This window comes from Chaetodon trifascialis, chromosome 8 (assembly GCF_039877785.1).
Source record: "Chaetodon trifascialis isolate fChaTrf1 chromosome 8, fChaTrf1.hap1, whole genome shotgun sequence".
Taxonomy (NCBI): domain Eukaryota; kingdom Metazoa; phylum Chordata; class Actinopteri; order Chaetodontiformes; family Chaetodontidae; genus Chaetodon; species Chaetodon trifascialis.
Window position 1 is genome coordinate 24192764 of NC_092063.1, and position 24651 is coordinate 24217414.

The 24651-nt window shown below is 41.4% G+C and overlaps 1 protein-coding gene across 2 annotated transcripts in view; it reads right to left on the reverse strand.

Moving 5' to 3' along the window:
- The window catches only part of klhdc8b (kelch domain containing 8B), a 274074-nt gene that overhangs the window by 45674 nt on the left and 203749 nt on the right, over nt 1–24651 (reverse strand). For both annotated transcript variants that reach the window (XM_070969268.1, XM_070969267.1), the window contains 2 exons: nt 17852–18016; nt 5809–6033 (listed from right to left, as the gene is read on the reverse strand). In XM_070969268.1, the coding sequence (XP_070825369.1) occupies nt 5809–6033; nt 17852–18016 (390 nt within the window). The remainder of the gene's footprint in view (nt 1–5808; nt 6034–17851; nt 18017–24651) is intronic.

Below are 24651 nucleotides of genomic sequence, written 5' to 3' on the forward strand. Positions count from 1 at the left end.
GCTCTCCGGTGTCGCATCCATGTCTGTTGTCACCCTGCTTTTGACTAGTGGTGCAGGTAGGATGCGACCTGCCACTGCAGCCTACGGGTCACTCAAAGGGCCAAATTTAAAATGCTTGCGCATTGACTTGCCACTCATGATTAATTGCGTTAATTTTTATAGCGCGTTAATTTGCAGCGTAATTAATTAATCTAATTAACGCGTTAAACTGACAGCCCTAGTCAATATTAGACTTAGCTTCATTAGGCAGAGATAAACAAGACTCCACATGAATGCTATTCTTTGTGCCTCCTGACTGCGTAAATAAGAACATATTGCCATAACAACTTTATAAGGTGATAGTACTGTGTATCCAGCCTGTTGCCTTATGCCCGACTCATAGTCCCATGTTCAGTTTAAGCTCCAAAATTACTGGATCCTACATTTCCCATAGTGCAACCAGCAGCCTTGCGCACTCTCAACCTGTCAAACACCCACGTCTTACAAACATCATTCTCTTCGTTCAAAATTGGTTATCTTCAAGCCCAAGTCAAGTTAACCTTGGTTATTTTCTCAAATTTGACAAATGCTCCTCAAGAGCCAGAAAACAGGCATTTTAGAACTGCATGCACAGACTGAGTGAATTCTCCATGACAACAAATTACACCGTAGTTAAACTGTAATTCATGAATTCTAATTGTGCCTTTAAATTTATTTAGTCATATTTTTATTATTTTTTTTAGTTTTGTCGGGGCTGCACGGTGGCGCAGCAGGTAGTGCGCGTGCCTCACAGCAAGAAGGTCGCAGGTTCGATTCCTGGGTCGGGCCTTTCTGTGTGAAGTTTGCATGCGTGGGTTCTCTCCGGGCACTCCGGCTTCCTCCCACAGACCAAAAACATGCTCATTAGGTTAATTGGTGACTCTAAATTGCCCCTAGATGTGAGTGTGAGTGTGAATGGTGTGTGTATGTATGTGTGTATGTGCCCTGCGATCGGCTGGCGACCAGTCCAGGGTGTACCCCGCCTCTCACCCGTTGACAGCCGAGATAGGCTCCGGCCCCCCGCGACCCCGAAAGGGATAAGCGGCATAGAAAATGGATGAATGGATGGAAGTTTTGTCTTCATAATACATACTTCAAAGTTTGTGTTTCAGGACGTTTCCATGTGTACCTTGTTTGGTCTGAACTTTCCAACTTTGGTCCAAACCAAAATTACAGGTGAGAAATCTCCAACAGAGATTAGGCTAGGCTGTGCTAGCTAGGCTGAATAGGGTAGGCTTAATAGTCAAACCTTGGTCTGACAAAAAGAAACCATGGTTTGGTTTGTTGCTAGTGTGAAAACTTTTTTTTTTTTTGGATGCTTTGGACCTTTAAACCAATTACAGGAAGTTTTGTCAGGCTATCTTTAGAACCGGAAAAAGGAAAAACAGAGCAACAAAACAAAATGAGCCCTGCACATGGGGAGAGAAGGAGAGGGGAAGCGATGTCAAGTATAGGGACAGCTGATGACAACAGGACATGGGTATGTGATGCATAGTTCTTTAGTGCGCTCGCATACTTGCAATGAAAGAAAAACTAACTGGATCAAAAGTGTTAAATGTAACAGAAACGCAAACCTGGACTCAGACCATGGTCCAGTCTCATTCTTTCTGCCTTATTTAAGTGCTGTGAGGCAAACAGATAATTCTATATTATCAAAATGAGAGACAAAAAAAATGATTTTGCCGTGGAGGAAGGTGACCAGGATGGGATAAAGGCGGAGGACAAATTTCACCAAAATCTGCATGGCGTGTGATGCATGTATGTAGTTGTTGTGTGACTAATAAAGGAGATTGTCCCTCCGATTCTTCTTCAAAAAATTACTACTATTACAACAATGCTGCAGTCACACCTAAACCCCACACAGGCAATACTGCATTCACTTCACTTTCACGTTGGTCTCCCTCTCAAAGGTGAGGTGAGAATGAGGCCTGATAGTTGAGAAAAAGGCCATTATCCTTCAAAGCCAAACACATTAAACCTGGCTGAGAGTATTCACAGAAGCAAAAGAATAAATCAAATGTTATATCGCAAGCTGACAGGCTCAGGGGTTGTGAAAGGGTGCATTGTTAATATGTATGGTTGGAGGTTAGACTCGCTGGATTTTCCGCATAAATGCCACACACACAGTACTGTACACTCGGAGGGGGGATCTTTTCATGTGGGAGCAACCACATAATCCCCACATCTACACATACTGAAATACTCCCATTTCTGAGCATCTGTTTTTGTTTCTCTCACAAACACACATAGGCATTTGCACACCCACACACACACACACACACACACACACACACACACACAGAACTTGGATATATGCAGTAGGTAGCTGCCTAATAATCTTTTGTGGTTTAATCCATTCATCAAACAATGAGCTAAATCATCTGGAGATCATTGGCAGAATACCTAATCATCCTCCTTCACCTGGCTGCACCATCGCCAGAGGACACACCAAATTTTCACAGTGCGTGCGTGTGTGCGTGTGTGTGTGTGGATATACAAATGTAAGACTTCTTCTATTGTTTGCAAGTGTTGACAATTTCCCTTGAGACATGAGAGCTCAGTGGAGCTTTAATTTTCAAGCTGGTCAATTAATTTGTTTTAACTTCACTAATAGAAAAAACAAGACTAAGAGTCTCCAGCCAGCCAGCCTTCCGCTGCCTGAGCAACAGTAGATGGCTTTCCAGACCCATGAGAAACCCTACAGGAACTGTTTAAATACCAACTGACAACACAAGGTGAACTTTGTTACCTCTGGCGATCCAAGAAAGTGGAAAACACTCACTTCATTGTAACCTGGAATATTCTTCAAGAACACAGTTTTCACAGCAGAAGGCCACAGGGGTAAACCCTTTGGATTACAACTGGATGACAGCTTCTGAAATACATGACAGGAGTCGTGAAGAAGCAGCATATAAAATCTAAAGTGATTCAAGTCATTTTAAATGACAGTGGGCACCCTGACTCTCCCCCAGTCAAACTGCAGCCATATAAACTTATTACAATAATAAATGCCAAAACCAAAGGCTTACAGTTGATCTCCCACCCCCCACCCTTCCATTCAAGCAAACATTTTTTTGAGGACACGACGCTCTTTAGCTGTAAGGAGGGAGAGAGTGTTTTTAGCCTTCAGTTATCATAAGTCAAAATGACTGCCGTGAAAAGGGTCTGTCCCATCATCACTTTCTGTCCCTCAGTGTCTCAAAAGGTGATTGACTTGTGTAGAAAATGAACAGGGCTGCACTGTGCTTCACAATATACCGTGTTCAATGGGTCTTAACCGGGAGGTGAGGCATAGTAGATGGTGTGCTGTTACCGCTACACTCTGTAGTCTTTGTGACCCACAGCACACAGGCTGTATGCTCTGTGATGTTCCATCACATTATCCAATGAAGGCTCTCTAAAATCAAACACAACCTTTATTCATGTTTTGTTTGCGTTTCAGTTCTATTCTGTATCCTTGAACTCACCCACACATGATCACACAAAAAAAATATTATTCAAATTATGGCAGTCATGCCAGAGAGAGAGGTTAAAGATTAATAAGTGATTCTTTAGACTGGATAAAAACAACAAACAGGAATCATGAAGTGTTAATCATAATTGTGACATCCATAGAGCAATACATAGAATTAGCAATAAAGAGGATTAAGATTAAGATTTAACAGTGAAATAAGGTTTAAGGCATTCAGCAGCTGAGAGGAATGGGAAATCAGAAGAAATGATCTGAAGTAATAGATATTGTAACAGCACTGAACTCATTTTTGAAGTACTCACCTATAGCATCAACCCAGTATCAGAGAAGAAGTATTATTTCACCTGTTGCTTGAGGAAGGGGAAGGGAAACCTTCACAGTGCAGACCATCAGACAGATAGCCTGGTTTATAACATTGAGACCGTCTCCTTCCCCTGCCATCTCATTCAGGATTCTCTTTCCATAAATAGGTGAATCACAAAAATCTGATTATCATTGGCTATGGTGAAAATGGAGGCACACTCTGTTCTGTTGTAATGGTGCTTGAAATTGGATTTGGAGCAGATGTTGTGGTGCTAGCACAAAAGTACAAGATAAAAACGTGGGTAAATTGAAGCTTATCATAGCTCAAATCACCCTATTATTCAGGTAATGATTCATTTTGTTTCTCGGTCTAATCCTTCACTATGCAGCAAAGTGCAGCCTTAAAAAAGATATGAGCATGACGTAGAGTTGCAATCACTCAAAGATTTACAGCAACTGAGGGCACCTTTAAGACACCAATGTGTTTGCCTCATCTGAATCAGCAGACAAGTTATTAGTTGGGCTATGTTTTAATGCAGCTCAAATTCAAGCGTGTCATAATTCACTAGCAAAATGCCCGTGGGAGCATTAGCTTGCTTATTTCACTGGTCAGAAATCTGGTGCAGAGAAGGACACTCCCTATCTGTGTCATCATCAGCTTTGATATGATCTGACTCAACTGATACATATTCGTCCTCTATTTGGGTTGGATTATGGGCAAGAACAGATCATGTTCTCACTCCATTCAAAGTGCTCCAGGGTGGCATTGTGCACATTGTGAGAAACTCTACCAACAATTCTTCTGGGCTGCATACAAAGCAGCTCCTCTCTTCTTGTGTATCCATATGCGTCAAACTAAGAAGGACTTCCATGTTTAATTGACATATATACTAGTGTAATACATGGTAACACTTTATTTAAAGGGTTGTGCATAAGACTGAAATAACATGTTTTTAACATGAACATGAATTTTTGAGTGTCATTCGGCCAGCTATGTCATTTTAAACGCAAAGTTTGAAATTGTCTTGGTTATGACAGCTTGACATTCATAAGACGACATAAACATAACGTAGCAGGCCTATTTATCACACAGCATTGCATTAAACTGTTTGATAGTGGCTGTCATGGGACCATTAGAAATGTGGTATAAATGTCAGAAATATTTCGCTTGACTTCAACTACAGTGGTAGCTACCAATTAGGACTTGTCCTGAAGATGTCATTAAATGTTATAAGGCCATTTTGACGACAGGGAATGTAGTAACATTACTGAAGCGATTCACAGAGTTTCCTGATGCACAGAGAGCTTTACTTGTTGCTTACGTAAGCTAATTGCTAACTGTAACAGCCTCCAAGTGAACACAGCTGGATCAGGACTGAACACATCATGTTTGATGACAGGAGAAAAAAGTTTGTAAGGGGGTTTACAGATTTTCCCGATGGACAGATAGTTTTACTTGTATGGCAAGAAAACCAAAACTTGCTACTGTATTCCCTGTCTTCAAATTGGCCTCAGTCAGTCTCGCAGCTGTGTTTGGTCCCAGTCAGGCCGTGTTTACTGGGAGCCAGCAGAGTGCTATTTGATTGCATGTATCTACATGTTCCCTGTAAAAAGAAGACGCTTGCAAGAGACTGGCAGTGTTACATGCATTAACTCATCATTAAGTATTCAGATGCTTCTATTTCTATCTATTATAGCAACCATCAGCAAGTAGCTGTGTTAGTGTTGACACGTTTCAACATAAAAGGGACAGTTGGAGCCACAGGAAGTAGACAGGTATCAGAAAGTCGGGTTCAGTCATGAATCATTGTGCTGGTCATCTCACTACACTGGGCTCATCATTAATGCTAAGCTCTGTGTGTGTGAGTGTTTTGTTTTCGTTGCATCAGAACAACTTGTGTAGCAGCCCACCAGCAAAGCTTCCAGTACTCAAGATGGACAGTTGGCCCATGAGTCCTGCCTTAAAAGAAATAGCCTAATGTGACCACTTACTCTATAGTTAGGCAACCACTTACCTTGATCTAGATCATACTCCTCCATGGTGCTGACAAAGTGAGGTCGGGAGTAGAAGTTATGTGGCCCCGGTTGCTGCAGGCCCCCCAGGCTGAAGAAACTTCGCTCATTTGTGGCGCAGCAGGAGAAGGCTCTCCGGCTTGGGATGCAGGGGTAACGTGTCCAGCTCTTCATCTCCAGGTCAAACGCCTCCAGCGCCGTCACTGGCATCTTTCCTTGACGACCACCTGGAGAGGCAAGAGGATGTTAAAATTCAGGAGAATATCCATTTCAAAACACATTTCTGATGATACAGGGGGCCTTACACATCCATAAAGCTTCTTTATCTGTTAAAATCTACTGGGAATAGGATGTTGTAATGATCTGCTGGATCACTTGATTGAGCTGTTACATGCAGATGTGTTTAAAGTTACTTCCTCCTGGATTTTTAGCAACAAATCCCTCCTGGATTATCATAAAGATGTGGCATCTGCATGTAGCATCTCATAGATACAATACATTTCCAAGAATATTAGCATGTAGATGATTTAAGACAAGGACTCGCAAATACACATTTTCAGTATGACATTGTTTTTCATTTCCTGTGTCATTGCTTTTTAATCCCCCCGCTCCTGTCACAAAGATTCTTTGGCATTTATGTCTGGCAAGCGTGCAGACCAGCGCTGGGACCACAGTTAATTTTGGACTGAAAGCAGAGCACAGCAGCAGGGTGCTCCCATAAGCAGCCTCCAAGTTGTTTACTTACAGAAATCATAACTTAACCTTGTAAAATACAACTACAAGGAGAAAGCAAAGCCATGAAAGGGGAAGCACATAATGGGCAGTAAAAACGTGAATGACAGAAAAAGGAAGGAGAAGCTGAGGTTGAGACCAATGCTGAGCAATGTTAGAGTGGTGTTCAGGGAAAAAAAAGAAAAAAGAAAAGAAAAAAGATAAAGAGAGGAGTAGAGGGGAAATGGAAGGATAAGTACCAAGAGAAGAATACAGAGGTGGTGAAGAAGAAAAAGGCAGAATGACAATATGAGTCAATGACACAGAGTTGTGCAAAGGTAATACAGGGAAGCGAGGAGAAAGTGGAGGAGGGAGAAGTAAGTGGAAGAGGGTCAGCTGCAGTAGGCAGGGTGGCATGGAGATCGATGCCAGTAGCGAGACAAAGAGTCAAACTGAGTGGGAAGCAATAGAGTCAGAGTTAAGACAGAAAGGAGATTTTGAGCTAAAAGATGTGTTTAATACAATATACAGTAAATATTCAGTATACAGAGGTATTAAGAATCCACATTAATACATAATTTGTATTTGCAATGTGGGCAGTATGTACTGTGTATGATTTTCTGTCAGATTAGATAGTTCACATTGAGTTTGAGGGTTACCACAATGCTCCAGAGACAGATTATACAAAAGAAAAACTGTTATGCTGCACCATTGATGGTGTGATTAGACAGTGATGCATTCAGTTAGTATTAAAAAAAATAGCGCAGCAAGAATCTGTGTAATTTTTATAAACGAGAGAACTGAGAGAAAAACTGATATTTACAATACTTGCTTTGAGAAAAGCCAATGCATATTTCTTTTCAAATGAGAGTAATACTATGCATCTGGAAACCCAGAGATATTAACATTTTTTACACAGAGCACTGATGCAAGTTTGTTGCACACGCCACATAATGAACGGCACATGTATAAACACTTAACTCTTTTGTATTCATTTGTACAAAACTGTAAGAGTTCTTTCATCAGAATGTGCAACTCTACACAACCCTCATACACTGGATACACTGTATGTTTTTTGTTTTAAACTAGAAATGAGCACAGGCTTCACAAACCCAACTGTGAAGCCTGTCAGAACACTAGGAGGTGTGTCCATCCTGTATCAATATGGCAGCCATTTTCCCGGCATTGTGGGAATAGGTGATGGACATGGACTCTACGCATGATTATTAACTGCATGATAAACTATAATAACCTAGTAGAACAGCTGAGCCTGGCTTTGTGTAATATGCACAGAAACATAAAGTTTGGGTTTGATTGTGAGTGAGCCAAACTAGCCGTTTTCCCCTGCTTTCAGTCTTCATGCTGAGTTAAGCTAATTGATTTCCTGCTCTAGCGCTATATGCTAATTAGTGCACATACATGACAGTGGTATCGATCTTCTCATCTAACTCTTGGCAAGAAATAAAGTAAGAATATTTCTCATAATTAAACTTTAAAAGGTCAGCAGCAAACTGCATCAAGCTTTCAGAAGCAGAGCTTTTTGCATGCCTGGTTTTGTCAACTTGGTAATTTTTCCTTGTTTATGCTTCTACCACAGATAAGTAAGCTATGACTTTACTGACCTGGTAGCAGTTTCTGACATAACCATAAACATAACCATTGGCATTACAATGAAAAAACTAAAAACTTTAAAATCTGTGCTGATGGTATAGTGAGCAATGCCCCTGACTCCCCTGGGTAATTTTAATAGCTGCTGACTCAACAACTACCCCAAACATATCCGTATAACATGTGCCACCAGAGGACACAAAACGATGAACCTGTGCTATGGCAATGTGAAAAACACACACAGAGCATACAAGAAACCCCCCAAGAACATCTGATCACAACTCCATCCACACAGTCGCCACCTACTGCCATTACTAACAGAGGGAGTTACCACACAGCAGGTTCAGCACTGGGATGAGGAAGGTCTGCTACGAGTGCACTGTCTGGGGAACAGGCGACTCCCACCATCACTGACTACATCCCTTTCTGTGAAGACATGCTTGTCCCAATAAAAATGTTGAAGTCTTTTCAACTAACAAACCCTGGATAACAAAGAATCTGTAAACAAACGAAAATAGCCTTCACCTCTGGCAACAGGACTGAGGCCAAACGCGAGACTAAATAAGGAAATAGAAGAAGCCAAAAGAGTTTATACAGAGGCTTTTCCAGGAGGGCCAAGCAGGGATGCCTGGAGAGATGTTAGACACTGGCTGGTGTCCCAAATAACGGAACCCCACCCCACCCTCGACCAGCGAAATGCGTGAAGTTTGGAGAGAGCCTGAACAGCTCTGACTGCAGGTCACCAAGCAAGCAGAAGCCAAAGAAAAAGAGGAGCTGACCAGCAACCTGTTGTCTGCCAGGGCATCACAAGGTTCTGTTATCTCCCCAGTCCTGTTTACCCTGCATACAGACACTGCTGGAGGTCAGATCCTGAGATGTTCCACATCAACTACTCAAACAGCTGAAGACACCACACACACCCTAAACACCTACTGCAACCTCATGACACTGAATTACTGTTGGTCCCTGCCCCTCAGAGCCATATTTAGCTTTGTTTTACCTTCTTCATCTGTCTACTGAACTATTTCTTTTATCTTATGTATCATGGCTGAGCACAATGATTAAGTAATGATGGCTAAGACTGTGCGATGATTGTCTGTGATCCTTGTTGTTGTCCTATTTATCCACTGCACAAATGAAGTTCTTTATGGCAAATAAATTTGAATTGAACTGAAACACCAGAAAAGTGAATGGAATTCCCATCAGCCTCTGCTGTATTTTGCTATTTAGAAAATGTTAGCATAGATATATATATATTATACCTGCTAACACCAGCATGTTGGCATTGTGATTATGAGCATGTTGCCATTCCCTGTTTTCAGTTGTATCTACTTTAATGTGAACCAAATGTACCAAAACATACTAACCATGTAGCGTGTCCTTATATATATTCCACATATAAATCCCCTCATTCAAGAACATGCAATATGCATTCATTTGAAGAAGAATAATTATTTTTTGATCATCTTTGACTTGTTGACAGTCTCTTTTCAGCTCCACTTGTTTGCTGATTACCAACCCTGACAGCACAGAAATCCTTTATCTCAAATTGTATACATGCACACACACACAGACAGAAGAATTTTAAAGCAGCCCGAAGCCTGATGAGTTACATCATATGCCAGTAAGTCTGCTGTTCACTGGGAATGCACAGAATTTAAATCAAAGGGGGTTCAAGCACCCACTGATCCAAACACAGAGAGTGGAGCAGCAGCTGAAGAGGCAGCATGAATTTACAAGGTTCGGTAAACCTTTGGAGTACAGCAAGTGAACAGGCATTACATGCACACTATGTGACTGAGAGAGAGACAGAGAGAAAGAGAGAGAGAGAAATATTGGTCCTGCTTATCCAGTTATAAAACAAACAGCATGAATATTGCATTATTCTGTTGGCACATCGCTCATAACTTGGTGTGTAACGTGATATAATATGATTTAACTCCCATGTGTGTATTTGTGAGTGCATGTGTTGTGTCCATAGGTGCACTTTAGATGAGCATCCCCCTTTCTCTCCCAGGGACTCATCATTAGCAAGTCTGCAGAAGAGATAACAGTAACACTAACTCTACTGGCACATATCGCTGTCCAGCACACCTTTCTAATCTGCAGTGCACAATGCTTGTCATGGGAACGACAATGACTGACAGGCTTCTCAACCCCCAAGTGTTTGTCACGTTCATGGTTTTATTCATGTACTAAAAAAACATCTGAATCTGAATCACATTCACTATGCAATGATAATAATAATGCACAGCCTACAGTATACATCTTGAGAGCATTCTGAAAGACTGGTTATGTTATCAGCATGTTAGGAAGCAGCATCAGACACAAGGTCATGATGGTGCTTATGAGGTGTTGCTCCAAGATAGCTGTTGTTCTAAGACGCGTTATTCTGGAACAGGTGAGTACGAGTATAGACAGTATACTCACTACAAAAAACTAGACTACACCACTGGAAAAAACGTTAGGGATGATCGTTGTCTGCTATTACCCACGTCATTTCATTCCAAATACAAATGTAATCACAGTAATGCTTAACGTTATCTGCAAAGATGGAGTACATCATTGCTTTGAGGAGGAGGAGGAGGAGGCTGAGGATTTACCATCGAAGGACCTCATATTTAGACATGAGTGACGTCAGTCTCCTCCTGGGAGAAGTTTGGGCGTCGGACACTTTCCTGCGCGGGCTCAGTCATCCTCGAAACATGCCATGCGCCTCGCCAGCGAGCTGATGTGATTGGTGAAGATTTGATTCAGCTGTGTCAAACCCGCCTTCTCCCCTCCCTCTTTCCGAGTTGCGCCGCTGGGTGGGACTGAGATGAGAAGGAGGAGGAGATGCGCCGGCGGCACAGTGCACGAAAATGCCAAAGTCAGCGCCGCCACACCCCATTGGCGAAGCAGACCTGACTTTGCGCTGGTGGCAGAGTCAAAAATAGAGCCCTTAATGTCAATATGATAATGGTTAAACAGCCAGCCTCTGTTACTCCAAGTAGTATGAATGCAAACTTGACTGAAAAATAAAACAAATGCCAATCAACCATTCTATGAAGCCATCTCTTCTCTCAGAAGGGAACAATGAAGAGTACACAAAACCATCTGACGGTGCCATGAACACAGAACAAGAGAAGGTTGGGAACCACTGCTCGTTATTGTAACCTGCAAGGCAATGACCTCTTTTTCTGTGTCAGGCATAAAAAGTTCAAACCGCAGGTTCTCATAGCTGTTCTAGTTTCTATGGTGATCAAACTTGCTAGTGGTGGTATTAATCTTAGAAATAAGAGATACACTGGATAGACTGAATTACAGACATAGGTCCTCTGCAGAGAATTTCTTTAAACTACCAAACTGCAAGTCCAAAGACACCACTGTAAATGTTAGATGATAATGTTACATAACCCTCTTCCTGCTCTGTTTAGTCTCCACCACCTCCTGAGGGAAATATCTTGAGCTGCTAAATCCTCCACTATATTCATCAGCTAGCCACTAACTGTGTTTGCTGTTTGGTGCTGAGCAGGTCATGTACAGGGGCTTCATCTTGTTACTTCCTACTGCTGGAAACAGCACTGAGAGAGTCAGATGATAATTCCCTGAGGTTTCATCAGTATGAAAGTAAAAATACTCCATGACAAATAAATGTGCTGCATTCAAAATATTACTGAAGATGTACAGAAGTTATAAGCAAAACATACTTGAAGTTTGACTCTGTGAGGATTTTCTTATCTATTGTGTAGCAGAACTGGCCTCTAACTGACCTTCTCTTACCCTCTCTGCATTCCTTCAGGAGAAATGGAGTTGTAAAGCATCCCAACTTTCAAGAGCTATTGACCATTTGAACTGTTTACAGGGAAGGTGTTAATTTCAGAGACAAGAAGTCTGGCCAAGAGACATCTCCTCCATGTTTTCTTTTCGGGGAAGCCAGAGACACAGACACCTCATCAAAGGTTGCCTTCTCCTCACTATGTTTCTCATGGCAACGCTAATTCTTTCCACATAGCCCCATGAGAGATCGGGACGATAAAACTGTCCGAATGAAAGGTGCCAGGCTCCAGAGGAACCTCCAAAACTCAGATAATGCTGATGGGTTGTAAATTAGACATTCCTGAAGCAAACTGTGCTGTATGTTTTTGTGCTTTTTCCTAATACTCCAGGATAACTTCTATGTTGAACTTAACTTGTTTTCACCTTACAGGACCGACAATATGAATAATATTGATGTTTTTCCAGTTTTTCTAACTTGAAGAATGACAAAGTTGTGATTTTAACTGTTTTATTAAGTTTGTCTGAATTTTTATCATGGAACCATACTGCCATCTAGAGGTTCATAACAGTCAAGTTGAATATGCTTGACGTGATACATTTATTAATAAGTAACCGTAGTAGTGATAATCATTTTGGGCAAATATAGTCTACCTTTCTTTATTTTGTGTTCATTATACCTTGAGTCATCATACATAATAGGGTGAAATTGTTACCATGATTATCGTTTAATGTTGACATCCAATCATAGGAATTGCCTAATACATGTTGTGAACAATGTTGAAATGTCATTGAAAATCGTCCATTCAAAATATATGTGATTGACCTTAGTGAGAAGCAGATGAGCCCCTCGTATGACTCATTAATTAATTCCAGCTCCATGAGGCGAGATTACATCGCACGCCACCAACCGTCCTACGTGAGCGACGGCCTGCCCATTAGACACGCCCTGGAGCGAGATTTAAATGTCTGCAGCCGCAGCATGAATTCAGTGCGCGTTACTCAGTCTTGTCTTAAGTTATGTTACGTTATGTTTTAGTTTTGTTTGTTACTTCTTAGTTGTCGTAGTCTTGTATGGTCGTTTTGCTCTTTAAGTTTTTTCCTGTCTTCGAGCTACTCAAAAACCATACCGAGTAGCATGATTTATTTTTCAGAAGACGTGTTTCTATAGTTTTGCCGTAAACTTTCATTTTTTTAAGTCACACGTTTTGTTTTAGTATCTGTAAATTTTAGTCAAATAATGATAATTTTGTAGACCCTTTTCGACCGGCCATCGAAGAGACTATCAATTTTGTTACTATCGGTCTAAAATAATCCTTCACGGACTCAACCGAACCAAAACCCTGCAGCCAGCTGTTGACCCTTGGTCTGGGTGAACAACCATCCGGAGCCGTCCCTTATCTGTAACCGACATCGTAGAACCCAGTTCGAGAGACATCACCGTCCAACATCAGCTCTTCACCTTGGTGTGCTTGGGCCTTCCACCGGACCACCGAGCAGATCGAGCCATGGACGAACACCTGGGCATCTTTGAGTAGTTCGGAGCAGAATTTACCGGGATGTCACCAACCAAGTAGGCATGTTAAGCGGGTTTGAATAAGAGTTGGTCCGTGAGGTTAAGATACTGCGAATTTATCCAAATACTCTCAAATACTCATTTAAGCCCTTAACTTTACGTTTGCGTCCCTATTATCCCCTTACAACTACTTCTCACTATCGCCAAACTTGTTTTGCCATTGCGTTGCCATAAGTTTCTTTTGTGTTCTGTCATATCACCTAATATCTTCTGTCGTACCATTCATGATATATCATTCATTACCCATAATTGTGCTTAATAAATAAGATTCTGATTTAAGTCCTGGATGGACGGTGTCCTTTTGAGCTGAATATATACGATCCCTGTATCCAGAGTTTACACTTTATGTGGCACAGATTATCAGACTGGTTTACTGTTAGTTCATTCGTTAGTATTTTATCAGCGTTATAGCAGTTAATTTCTGCAGTCCTTCTTAGCTGAGGAAGGTGGTGCCCCATCATTTTATCAACGAATGCAACATCAAATTAAGTTAGTTCCCCTACAATTGTATTATTTTGTTTTTATGACGTCCAATCAGCATTTTTATGTTGCAGCTAGTGTAAATGATGCTCAATCTGAGTTTTGGCCTTTTAATAACATCCATCCATCCATCCATTATCTATACCGCCTATCCCTTTCGGGGTTGCGGGGGGCTGGAGCCTATCCCAGCTACAATGGGCGAGAGGCGGGGTACACCCTGAACCGGTCGCCAGCCGATTGCAGGGCCACATGAAAGGACAAACAAACATTCACACTCACACTCACACCTACGGTCAATTTCGAGTCATCAATTAACCTAATGAGCATGTTTTTGGTCTGTGGGAGGGAGCCGGAGTACCCGGAGAGAACCCACGCATGCACGGGAAGAACATGCAAACTTCACACAGAAAGGCCCCGCCTGACCCGGGGATCGAACCGGCAACCTTCTTGCTGTGAGGCACGCGCACTACCTGCTGCGCCACCGTGCAGCCCCTTTTAATAACAATGAATCATATTTTATAAAATAATCACAAGTATTGTTAGATATTTATCCACAAAGTAACTAGTAACAACAATTTTGAAATAAATATAGTATGGTACAAAGTCCAGTATTTCCCTCTGAAATGTAGCAGTAGAATGTAAAACAGCATCAAATGGAAAAACTCATTGTATTGAGCTATTTCAGCCCCTGCATGTAGGCAAAGAGTTATTGTATCCCTCTGGTGGAGCATTAGAGAAAAACATTGATATGGAAATGACCAAAGCTCCTGCTCTCAGGAGGTTACAGCTTTGTTGTGTGGAACATGGACTCTGTTGCTTGTAGCGGGTAGTGAAATGGATTCATCTCTTAGCGAAATGCTTCTTCAATGAGACAAAATGATTGTACCCTGCCTCATCTAACTCCAATTTCTCTCTCAGCAGTGATGTGAACTTTTGACCAATTGTCAATGAGCAATAACAGCCCCCCAAAGAGACAAGAGATAATGAGAACAAATGCAACCTCTGATGATGGGTGGAAAACGACTGGATGATTACTGTGCTCTGAGGGAAGTGCAAAACAAAGGGCCGCTGTGATGGAAAAGCTGCAGCACTTCATGTTTTATATGTCTTATAGAAGTAGGCGTGGTTTAGGCTGAAGGAAACAGGTGACATCACACTTGGAGGTGGGACTCTGACTCATTAGCTGACAAGAGTTTCACCTGTCTAGGGAGAGATTTTTGAGTCTGAGTAAAAATCGGACACACCATGAGGAAGACACCAAAGGCAAGACATTTTGAAGACAAAAAGAGACACACCACCATTCACCTAGAGAAAGTTATGATATGGTCCTGCTAGCCTTAGATTTAAGATTTGTCACAAACCCAGATTAGCGTAGCAGCCTAACAGTCACTCTGAATGCACATCCCTTTCTCCTGTTATACAGCAGCTTTTAACTGCAACTCTGGGCTTCTGATCAATTTGTCCTAAAATTGTGAGACTCCTCGACCCTGGAGAGAGTCTGATGGACAAGAGTGTTTCTATTCGTTCCTCTCCCTGCTCTAAAAGCACCAGGCAGATAAATTTAGCTGAAAACAGCACAACACTCGCTTTTGAGACACATGGTACAGCAGGTCTTTGTGCAACAAAGTAAAACAGACAACACCACAAGTGTGTACAACCACAACTTCAGGGAGAGTGGGCAAATTTAAAGTTAATATCCTTTTATCTACTCTCTATAAACAGAGTGTGAATCACAGTAGTGTCGAGGTTGCAAATGGTCCCACAACACCTAAGCCTGAGAACTGAGGCACTTCAAATAGGCCATCCATCAACAGCTTTCAATGTCCTTGAGGAAGAGTTTGAACATGTCCCTCCTCACTCTACATAATCCCTAAACTGGACTCTCAGGTGATGTCAGAGAGACTGTGTGTCAGCGTGTAACAAAGAAGAGACAAATACAAGTAGTGGGAGAGAGCAATGGTTCCCACTGGTGCTTTAAAGTAACTTTTACAAAGATTTTCATTTAAATACATTTCTGCTAAATCACCATCTATCACTGAGTGAGTCAACACAATAGAGTGAGTCTATGGTCTACTGCTGAAAGTATTGCAGTATTTATATCTTTGCAGTTTTAAGAGTCAGTTTCAAGATTCCAGGAAAAATTGCTGTATTAAATTACTGCTAATGCAAGCCAAACACTTCCTACAGCTGTAACTTCACATTAAAAGCATTTAACTGGCAAAATGGGCCTTTATTATGAAGTCGTCACAGTAAATGCAACATGTTTGACAGTGAGCTTAGGACTGAACGTTGTCTTTTAGCAAAAATGTGTCTACAAAACAAGACAATGGCCACTTTCAGCATTTTTAGACAGGGGATCAGTTTGAAACATTGCAGGGAGTAATGCAACACGATGCAGCAGCCACATTGAGCTGCAGGCTGCACACCTCCAACTTCTCGGTGAGGTAACAACTCCTTTCTTTGTCCTGCTCACAGAACAGCTGGAATCCCATTCACTGTTTTCAGCCCAACTTCTCATTCATAATTATCCAGCTCTCTCAACAATCCCAACACACATTTGAAACCATTGCTCACAGAATTAAGAAAATCAAACTTTGCAGTGAAAGCTATCTGCTTTTGGTCGGTAGGGGAAACTGGCTTTCTCATGCTGTATTCTGCCTCACACAGGGAAAACCACCAGATGTGACATTGATGCAATACATGCAACAAAAGGAAATTAACTGAAAAACATTGCACACAGTAATGTGCATCTCTGTGCATTTTCTCAAACAAGAGTAAGAGTCTACAGCCATACTGATGCCTCTGCTATTGTGCACTTATGTACAGCAATGATTTAAACATGAAAGTCAGCACAGTAACAATGCTAATGCTAATGATTAGCATCAATGTCTTCCATGCTCACCATCTTAGTTTAGTGTGTTAGTATGATAACATGTGGTCATTAGTATTAAATAAAGTATAGCTAAGGCTGATGTGAATCTGATCAGTTTGGTCGGTTCTAACTCATAAACCAAAGTATCAGAGAAATTAAAATTTTGACTTTTGATGATGGCGTTAGATGAAAAGGTAAGAGATCATCAAAGCTATTATAATCTATAATTGGGAGCATCATTGTCTAACCAATGTTTTGGCAATTCATGCAATATTTGTCGAGACATTTCACGGAAAAATGTCAACTCATGGTGGCTCTAGAAGGCAACTCAGGGGATCACCAAGGTCTGGTAGGGTTCTCGATGATGATGTAGCTGGTATGACAGATGGGGAAGTGCAATACTCTACTATATTCTTCTCTAATGCTCTGTTATAATGTTGTTATTCTGTGATTGCGTTTTTTTTTTTTTTTTTGAAAGTCATTTGTGCTCTATGCTTGCCAAGAGCCATGTAAATAAAATGTACCATCAATATTATTCTTTTATAACTTCAGTCCCCTTTTCCTTGTGAAATATAGAAAAATATGTATATGAAGTACTGTACTTTGATGAGTAATGTGTTTCTGATGTGTTTTTTTTTCCCACAAAAAAAGTCATTTTGTCTTGTTTGTCAAATTCAAAATTTATGATCATCCATCCATCAATTCTCAGTGTTGGTGCATTGGAGGCTTCATGTTTCCACATCACACTGGTTAAAGCTGGATTTTCACTGAGAAAGTTTTAGCAGATGAATGTGATAGCAGCCTTCAAACTCTGTACATACATCACATGCACAGTGACTCTTTGGTTGGTCAGAATACATTATTTCAGCAAATATCCACAGTGTCATTTTTAGCTGACATGGTTGCATGGTTGTGCATTGTGAGGAAGGGGAACCACTGTATAAAAGAGTCTGGGAACCACTGGGATAGAAACATAGTGTTGGTGAATTAAACACTGAGAAATGAAAACAGAGAAATAAGATGATGGGATCTAGTTTCCTACCCATCAAGTAGATCTTGTTTCCTCTTACGAAGGGCGTGGCTCCGTACCGCGGCGTTGGCATGGAGGTCAGTGGCTGCCATTGGTCCTTCTCTGCCTCATAAACCCTCACCAAAGCCTGTGGTGTTGTGTCAGCTCCCATTCCTCCGAACGCATACACCTTTCCATCTGCAGAGGGACATGCAAGAAAGACGCTTATTATAATTTACTCTCTTGGTTCAGCAATATAGCCAACAGACTTGAGAGCAATCTTAAGGTTTCCGTCAGATTAATATAAGGTGAATGAAGGAAAAACACCTCTCTGAACATTGAGATGAAGCGATGCATCACAGTGCCCTTTTGCCCCACTACTTCTGGTCTGGCTTTCATGCCTATTATCTGTCTCATCCATCTACAGTCAAACAATTTGCAAATTTATACCCAGGTCTGAGAAACTTCCAGATGATCCTCAAATAACTCCGTCACAAGGACACACACAAACATCCCCAACTACTGCAGTGTCATTAGAATATACAGAGGAGCAAAGGAAAGGGAGAGGAAAAGTGCTGAGCAAGCAAACACGGTGCTCCTGCAGAACACCGGAGGGGAATGAGGGAGTGGAGGAGAGGAGGAAATGCAGTTTATAGATTAACACCCCATCAGCACTGAGTTGTGACAACTTAAATCTGAGGAAGAGAGAGAAAGAGAGAGAGGATCTGAGAGACACGGAGGAAGAGAGAGGAGAGAGGGAGAGGGCGAGCGTCTCAGTCGCCCAGAGAGATGACAGATCCACAGAGCTGTGACTTAAACTGTGAAGAATAAAGCAATAATAAATCTGTCACTCGAGATGTAGCTCAACACAAGTGCCACGCAGTTAAGACTGAGTAAATCCTCCTTTACTGTTGTACATAAAATAAATGATGCAGCAAGGACACTTTCAATGCATTAAACGTGCTGTAGAGCACGCACGTGAAGAGGCGGGGCGACACAAGAATGAAGGAAAACACACACTCACTCCTCAGTTTGTAAAACCTTTTTTTTCCAAAGTGGGTTGAGCAGAGCACTAACACTGCACATTTACCACAATGTAAGCACGGTGGTAAAGTAGTGAGTTAAATATAAATAGCAGCTTTGTACTTTATATTGTATTTGAAATTATAGTCCTTATAATGACTTTTAATTGGTATTTCACCTTTAGAATACATAAAGAGACTCTGCGTTAATGGCTCTGTGAGGCTGGAAAGGTCATTGTAAAGAAAAGTATTGGACAAATTGAAATGTTGACCTTATGCTGGAGGAAAGGTCAGGTGATCACCACAGTAGGCTTCATCTGGGGACCATGAATGTCCATCCACAACTACAAGGAATGGCTACAGCTATAAAATATCTGAATCATTCAAGTGGACAGCTTAGTGGACAAGGTATTGTAATTTTATAGATGTCATTCTAAATGTCAATGAGTGTTTACAGGTATAAAATGTAATTACCATACTGTCCAAATTGCCATAAAGAAAACATTGAAGTTTGACAAATAAATGATTACAAGGACATAAAGTGAATAACTGAATCTCTCTCTCTCTCTCTCTCTCTCTCTCTCTCTCTCTCTCTCTCTCTCTCGCTCTCTCTCTCTCTCTGTGAGTGTGTGTATGTACCATCTATCTTTGGAGAATGGCTGCCACACTGCTGTGTGAGTGTGTATGTGTAAAAGGGAAAACAGAAAAGAAAATCTGGAGAAATAAAGTAGATTAAATGACAATCAATAATGTGTCTGAATCTGTGTCCATGCTGTAACAGAGCAAATTACTCCTCATGCAGGATGCGTGTCTGTGCGTAAACCTATTCAAAAAGGCACAAAGAAAATAACTGTCAAAACGTCTGTCAGACTAAATTACTTTTACTTGAGCTTTTACTCTTCCCAAAAGCTCCTTTGTCACCACAGTATGATAAGCATTTCCATGTACAATGAAATGAGAACCTGTTTCACTGAGATTAAATGTGGAAAAAAAGCATTTCCATGGCCAGAGGAGAGCTGATATCTCAAGTTTTCTTTATAATGTGTGCTATGGGAATTTTCAGGTTTTATCAGGCCGTAAATCACAAGATGCAGCATGTTATTCTTCCTTTATTGGACACCGGTCCAAAAGTATTGTGGGAAAAGATGGAGGGTTAAACCTTTCTTTTCTTGTAATACTTGCTGTGCATCATTTTCATTCACGCTGTTGATTATCAAGGTTAGAAAGCACCATACAGTATGAACCAAAAAAAATTCTTTACAATCCTCATTTCCACCTCCTCTATTAACACCAATAAATTAGATGACATTGAACCCAGGTCACAGAGGGCTACAGTGCACCTGACTACACACACAAATGATCTATGATATCATAGTCAAAAGAAATCACTGCAGAGTACAAATTTGCTCAAGTATTATTAAAAAGTGGAGGTAAAATATAAGTTATAGAACTGTAGCTTTTATCTAATGACTCAGTAGAGTGGCCAAGAGAGTTCAGGGCACTGCCACTTTGATGAAGATGAAGAAATAGTCATCACCACTTTGACGACACAGTTAGCTGCAAATAAAACACTTTCAAATACAGAAACACTGCAAGTTGCCAGAACCACCTCTACGGACTCCTTTCAACAAGGAGGAGCAGGTCTCCTCTTGTCTCCTCCTGACTGTCTGAGCTTCTCTCCCTCAGAAAGAAATTCGTTTCCTCTGCCTCTAACTCTGATTTCTTTTTACGTTTACCCAAAGCTTGTGACCCAAGATGCGGGCTGGAACATACATTGACCAGTAAATGGAAAGCTGAACCTTTAGGTTCAGCTACCTCTTCATCATGATAATCCAGTACAGTGTTCATGTTACTGCTTATGCAACAACCTGCCTGTCGATCTTAAGACCCAAAGAGACTCTGTCAGAGGTGATCATTTCATATAATAGATGTGGCACACACACAAACTGACAGGGCAAATGCACGTCATGTATGCTACACCTCATTTAGTGCAACATAACACATACATGTGATCTCCTATGCACACGAATGCTGCATCAACAGACTGCACATTTCAATTTGATAGATATCTCGCCATGCGTACAGGCAATCAGTGTAAGTATGCTACATTTGGTGAGCTGCAGCAAACAGCTACACTCCAACACACCAACACGCCTAACCTAATTTACTGTACATCAAGAAAGCTGAATGTGTTTTCACCATTATTCAACTAGGGGCATTTGACTTTTTGGTGAAAGCAGAGACATAATAAACATAATAGTAGGAGTAAATATTAGAAGCAAATATGAATAATAGAAACAACAATAAAGAATATGAAGCATCATATGCCTATAAAATGTCCATAGCAATAAATATGGGTCTATTTAAACGAGAATCACCACGGCATGATCGTAAAAACCCTGAAACTGTGGTAGACAACTAGCTTACAAGTTAAGAGTTTGTTTAAATTCACTATCCATAATCTGGTAAGAATGACATCTCAAATGTATGAGTGCATGTCTTTTGATATGTACACATAAGATGTATGAAGTCATGTGATCAGTACAAAATAATTTGCAGCTTTATCATAGGCACCATGTGACATGTGTTCATAAAAACACTGCTGCATAGCACTGCTGGGGTCAAAAACTCAGCGGGGTACCTTTGAGGTGATAGATCTTGAATTATATGCCCAATAGAACTAGACCAACATACATTTATGGCGGTAAAGGGCATGTCACTGCGGAGGATGGAGCTGTACGCAGCCTGAGAGGAAGAATGCAGACATTACTCAGGGCTGGAAAAAAGCACCTTTACCTCTTGTGCTTCTGAAAACATGGTAGAATTAACCATCAATCAAAGATCAGGCAATTTAACCCTTCAAAAAGTATGTTATTTACTCGACTGATATGTGTATAAATGCAGGAAATAGCTTTTTTCCCCTTTTGCTCTGGTTGAGGAACCTGACTTCATTGCATCCCTCCACTTGTGAAACTATCCCTTTGTAAAGGTTAACAGGGATGCAGCTTTGCATACATCAGAAATGCAGCAGTATGACACGATGATCCCGACTGTTTTTGACTGCCTATAGATACTTGACATTCACTGTCCACCCACACTGTTGCCTGCAGCCTATAGCACCTCAGCAGTAGTGTGTGTGTGTGCGTGTGTGTGTACTCACACACTGCTTTCCTCTTTTGGCCCAGCCTCGGTCTAATCATGCACAATCTCCTCTAATTAAGGAGACCATGGTCTATTCTCTGCCCGTCACCCCTGGAGACTCCATGGCAACCGCAGCGTAACTTGGGCCTGTTATTATGGGAGACTGTTTGGCAGGTTGGTGTTTGGTGAACAAACACCATCACTGCTCAAAGACAGACCACTGAGTAATCACCAGAAGCAATGTGATAAAAAAAAAAATGAGACAAGTGTCCATAATCCCGTACTGAAAATGCAAATCATCAAAATAAAAAATCCACAAACATCCCAGCGACAGCAGACATTAAGGACTTATTACACATTAGCTATGCTTTATATCTCTGTCCTTGTCCGTCTAAACTCTGATGTACAAACTCAGTCTGCTGCTTTGATTCCTCTACAGCACAACATCTTTCATCACTCTGCATCTCTGTGGCTCTGATATGCCGCTGCCTGTCCCTCACCATCATCTTGGGAGGGGGGGTGGGGGGGGGGTCCTCCTCTCACTGCTACTTTCACTTTACTTTCATCATTTTCCATCCCCTTGTTTCTCCACGACTGCTTCATCAGTCCCCTCTCACCCTCTTCTTTCCGTTGCCTGTTGTTTTATCCTCTTAGCCTTCCCCCTCGGCTCTTTTTTATTGCTTTTCACTCTCTGCAAAAATGACAGACGATTTGGAATGTATGTTATCAAATGTTACTTATAATACATCATTCGAGCCATCAACCATCACAGATTAAAGCTGTAATTTAGGTCTATATTTCCTTTGAAAATTAATAATTTGCGTGCTGCATGAAATCCCCTTTCTGCTAAGGAGATAAAGTTAAAAGGCTACAGAGAGACACCTCCATGAAATACAAAAAATTAATAATGAACTAATAATTAATATTTAGTGTTTCAGTCAGTCTTTTACTATTTTAAATTGCTTTTTTGTCTCCTTGAGGCAAACCATTCAGGCCAGATGGATGTGAGGCTGAAAAAAAAAGTACATTTGTTCCCTGCAGAATTTCACTTTGATTCAAATTCAGTTAGGCTGTCCATTCACACTGTTTAATAGACCAGTCAGAGCACATTATAACACAGCTTGGCCCTTTGAACACATTAAGATTCAGTTTGTCTTAAAAGTTGAGCATTTTCTTTGAATAGACTCACTTTAGAAACATCTGTTTACTGACGACTGTCGGCCGCTTCAGTTCTAATGAGGTTAGTAGAGCTCTTACATAATAATCTGACCAGAAATAAATCATCAGACCAGTGCTCCTATTTTTAGAGGCTTCCTGGACCCAGGCTCCATCTGCATTAAATACAGTGAGTAAAAAGATGATAACAAAGTTAAAAAGAAGAGAGAGCAGAAAACAGAAATTGAGAGAAGGCATGGAAGTGAAGTTTTAAACCTTCAAAATACATTTTTATGTTTTTAATCTGCTTTGACAAAATCCAATCTGGAGGAAATTTAATTGCTGCAGCAAAGATTTTCCCAATACAGAATACAGAGGTGGCCCTGGGTGCAAACGGAGTTTGAAAGACATAGTTGGTTACCAGGTGGGAAGGTCTATGAAAAAACCCTGTCAAGATATTATTATTTTATTTCCCTATGGGAAATGAAATATCTAGCATTTTTTGGAGCTTGAAACCTACTCTGGACTAAAAATCAAAATATTTCAGTCTGCTGCTTCGATTGTAAACATTTTGACCAGTCTCTTGTGAGGCCTCCAAAGTCAGTGTGCCCCATCTTATGCTTCAAGTCAGCACTGACTGCTTAGATATTCAACCAAGACCACGATATCTCCCTAACCTTTACCACGTTTTGATTTCTCTACACATGAAAAAACATTCATCATGCTTTAATTCCCAGGAGTGGATGGTGTCGGGAAAACGAATGAAATACCTCCACAGTCAAAGTTTTGCACATACATACATTCAGTGTGAACATTTTGCACAGCCCCTGGTCAGCTCGTCCATGGACCCGCTGCAGTTCGCGTACCAGCCTGGCATCGGAGTGGATGATGCCATCATCTGGGAGCTCTGTTCGGGTCCTTTTCCTGGACCTCAGCAGTGCTTTCAACACCATCAGGTCAGCCATCCTGAGAAACAAGCTGGAGCTTTCAGGAGTAGACCAAAACCTCACATGCTGGATAGTGGACTCCCTCTCCAACCGCCCACAGTATGTGAGGACATAGGACTGTGTGTCAGGGACTGTCCTCTGCAGTGTGGGGGCCGCCCAGGGAAGAGTGCTGGCACCGTTCTTCTTCACCCTCTATACGGCTGACTTTTCCCACCTGTCACCCACCTGCAGAAGTTCTCTGATGACTCTGCCATTGTCGGCCTCATCACAGATGGGGACGATAGGTCATACAGAGGACTCATCCAGGACTTTGTGGACTGGTGTCAGCAGAACCACCTGCTGATCAATGCGGTTAAAACCAAGGAGCTGGTTGTGGACTTCCGTCGGCACCCGCACTCTCCCCCATCACCAGTGAACATCCAGGGAAGGGACATTGACATGGTGACATCTTATAAGTACCTGGGTGTTCATCTGAACAACAAACTGGACTGGACTCATAACACCACTGCACTTTACAAAAAAGGACAGAGCAGACTCTATCTGCTCAGGAGGCTGAGGTCTTTTGGGG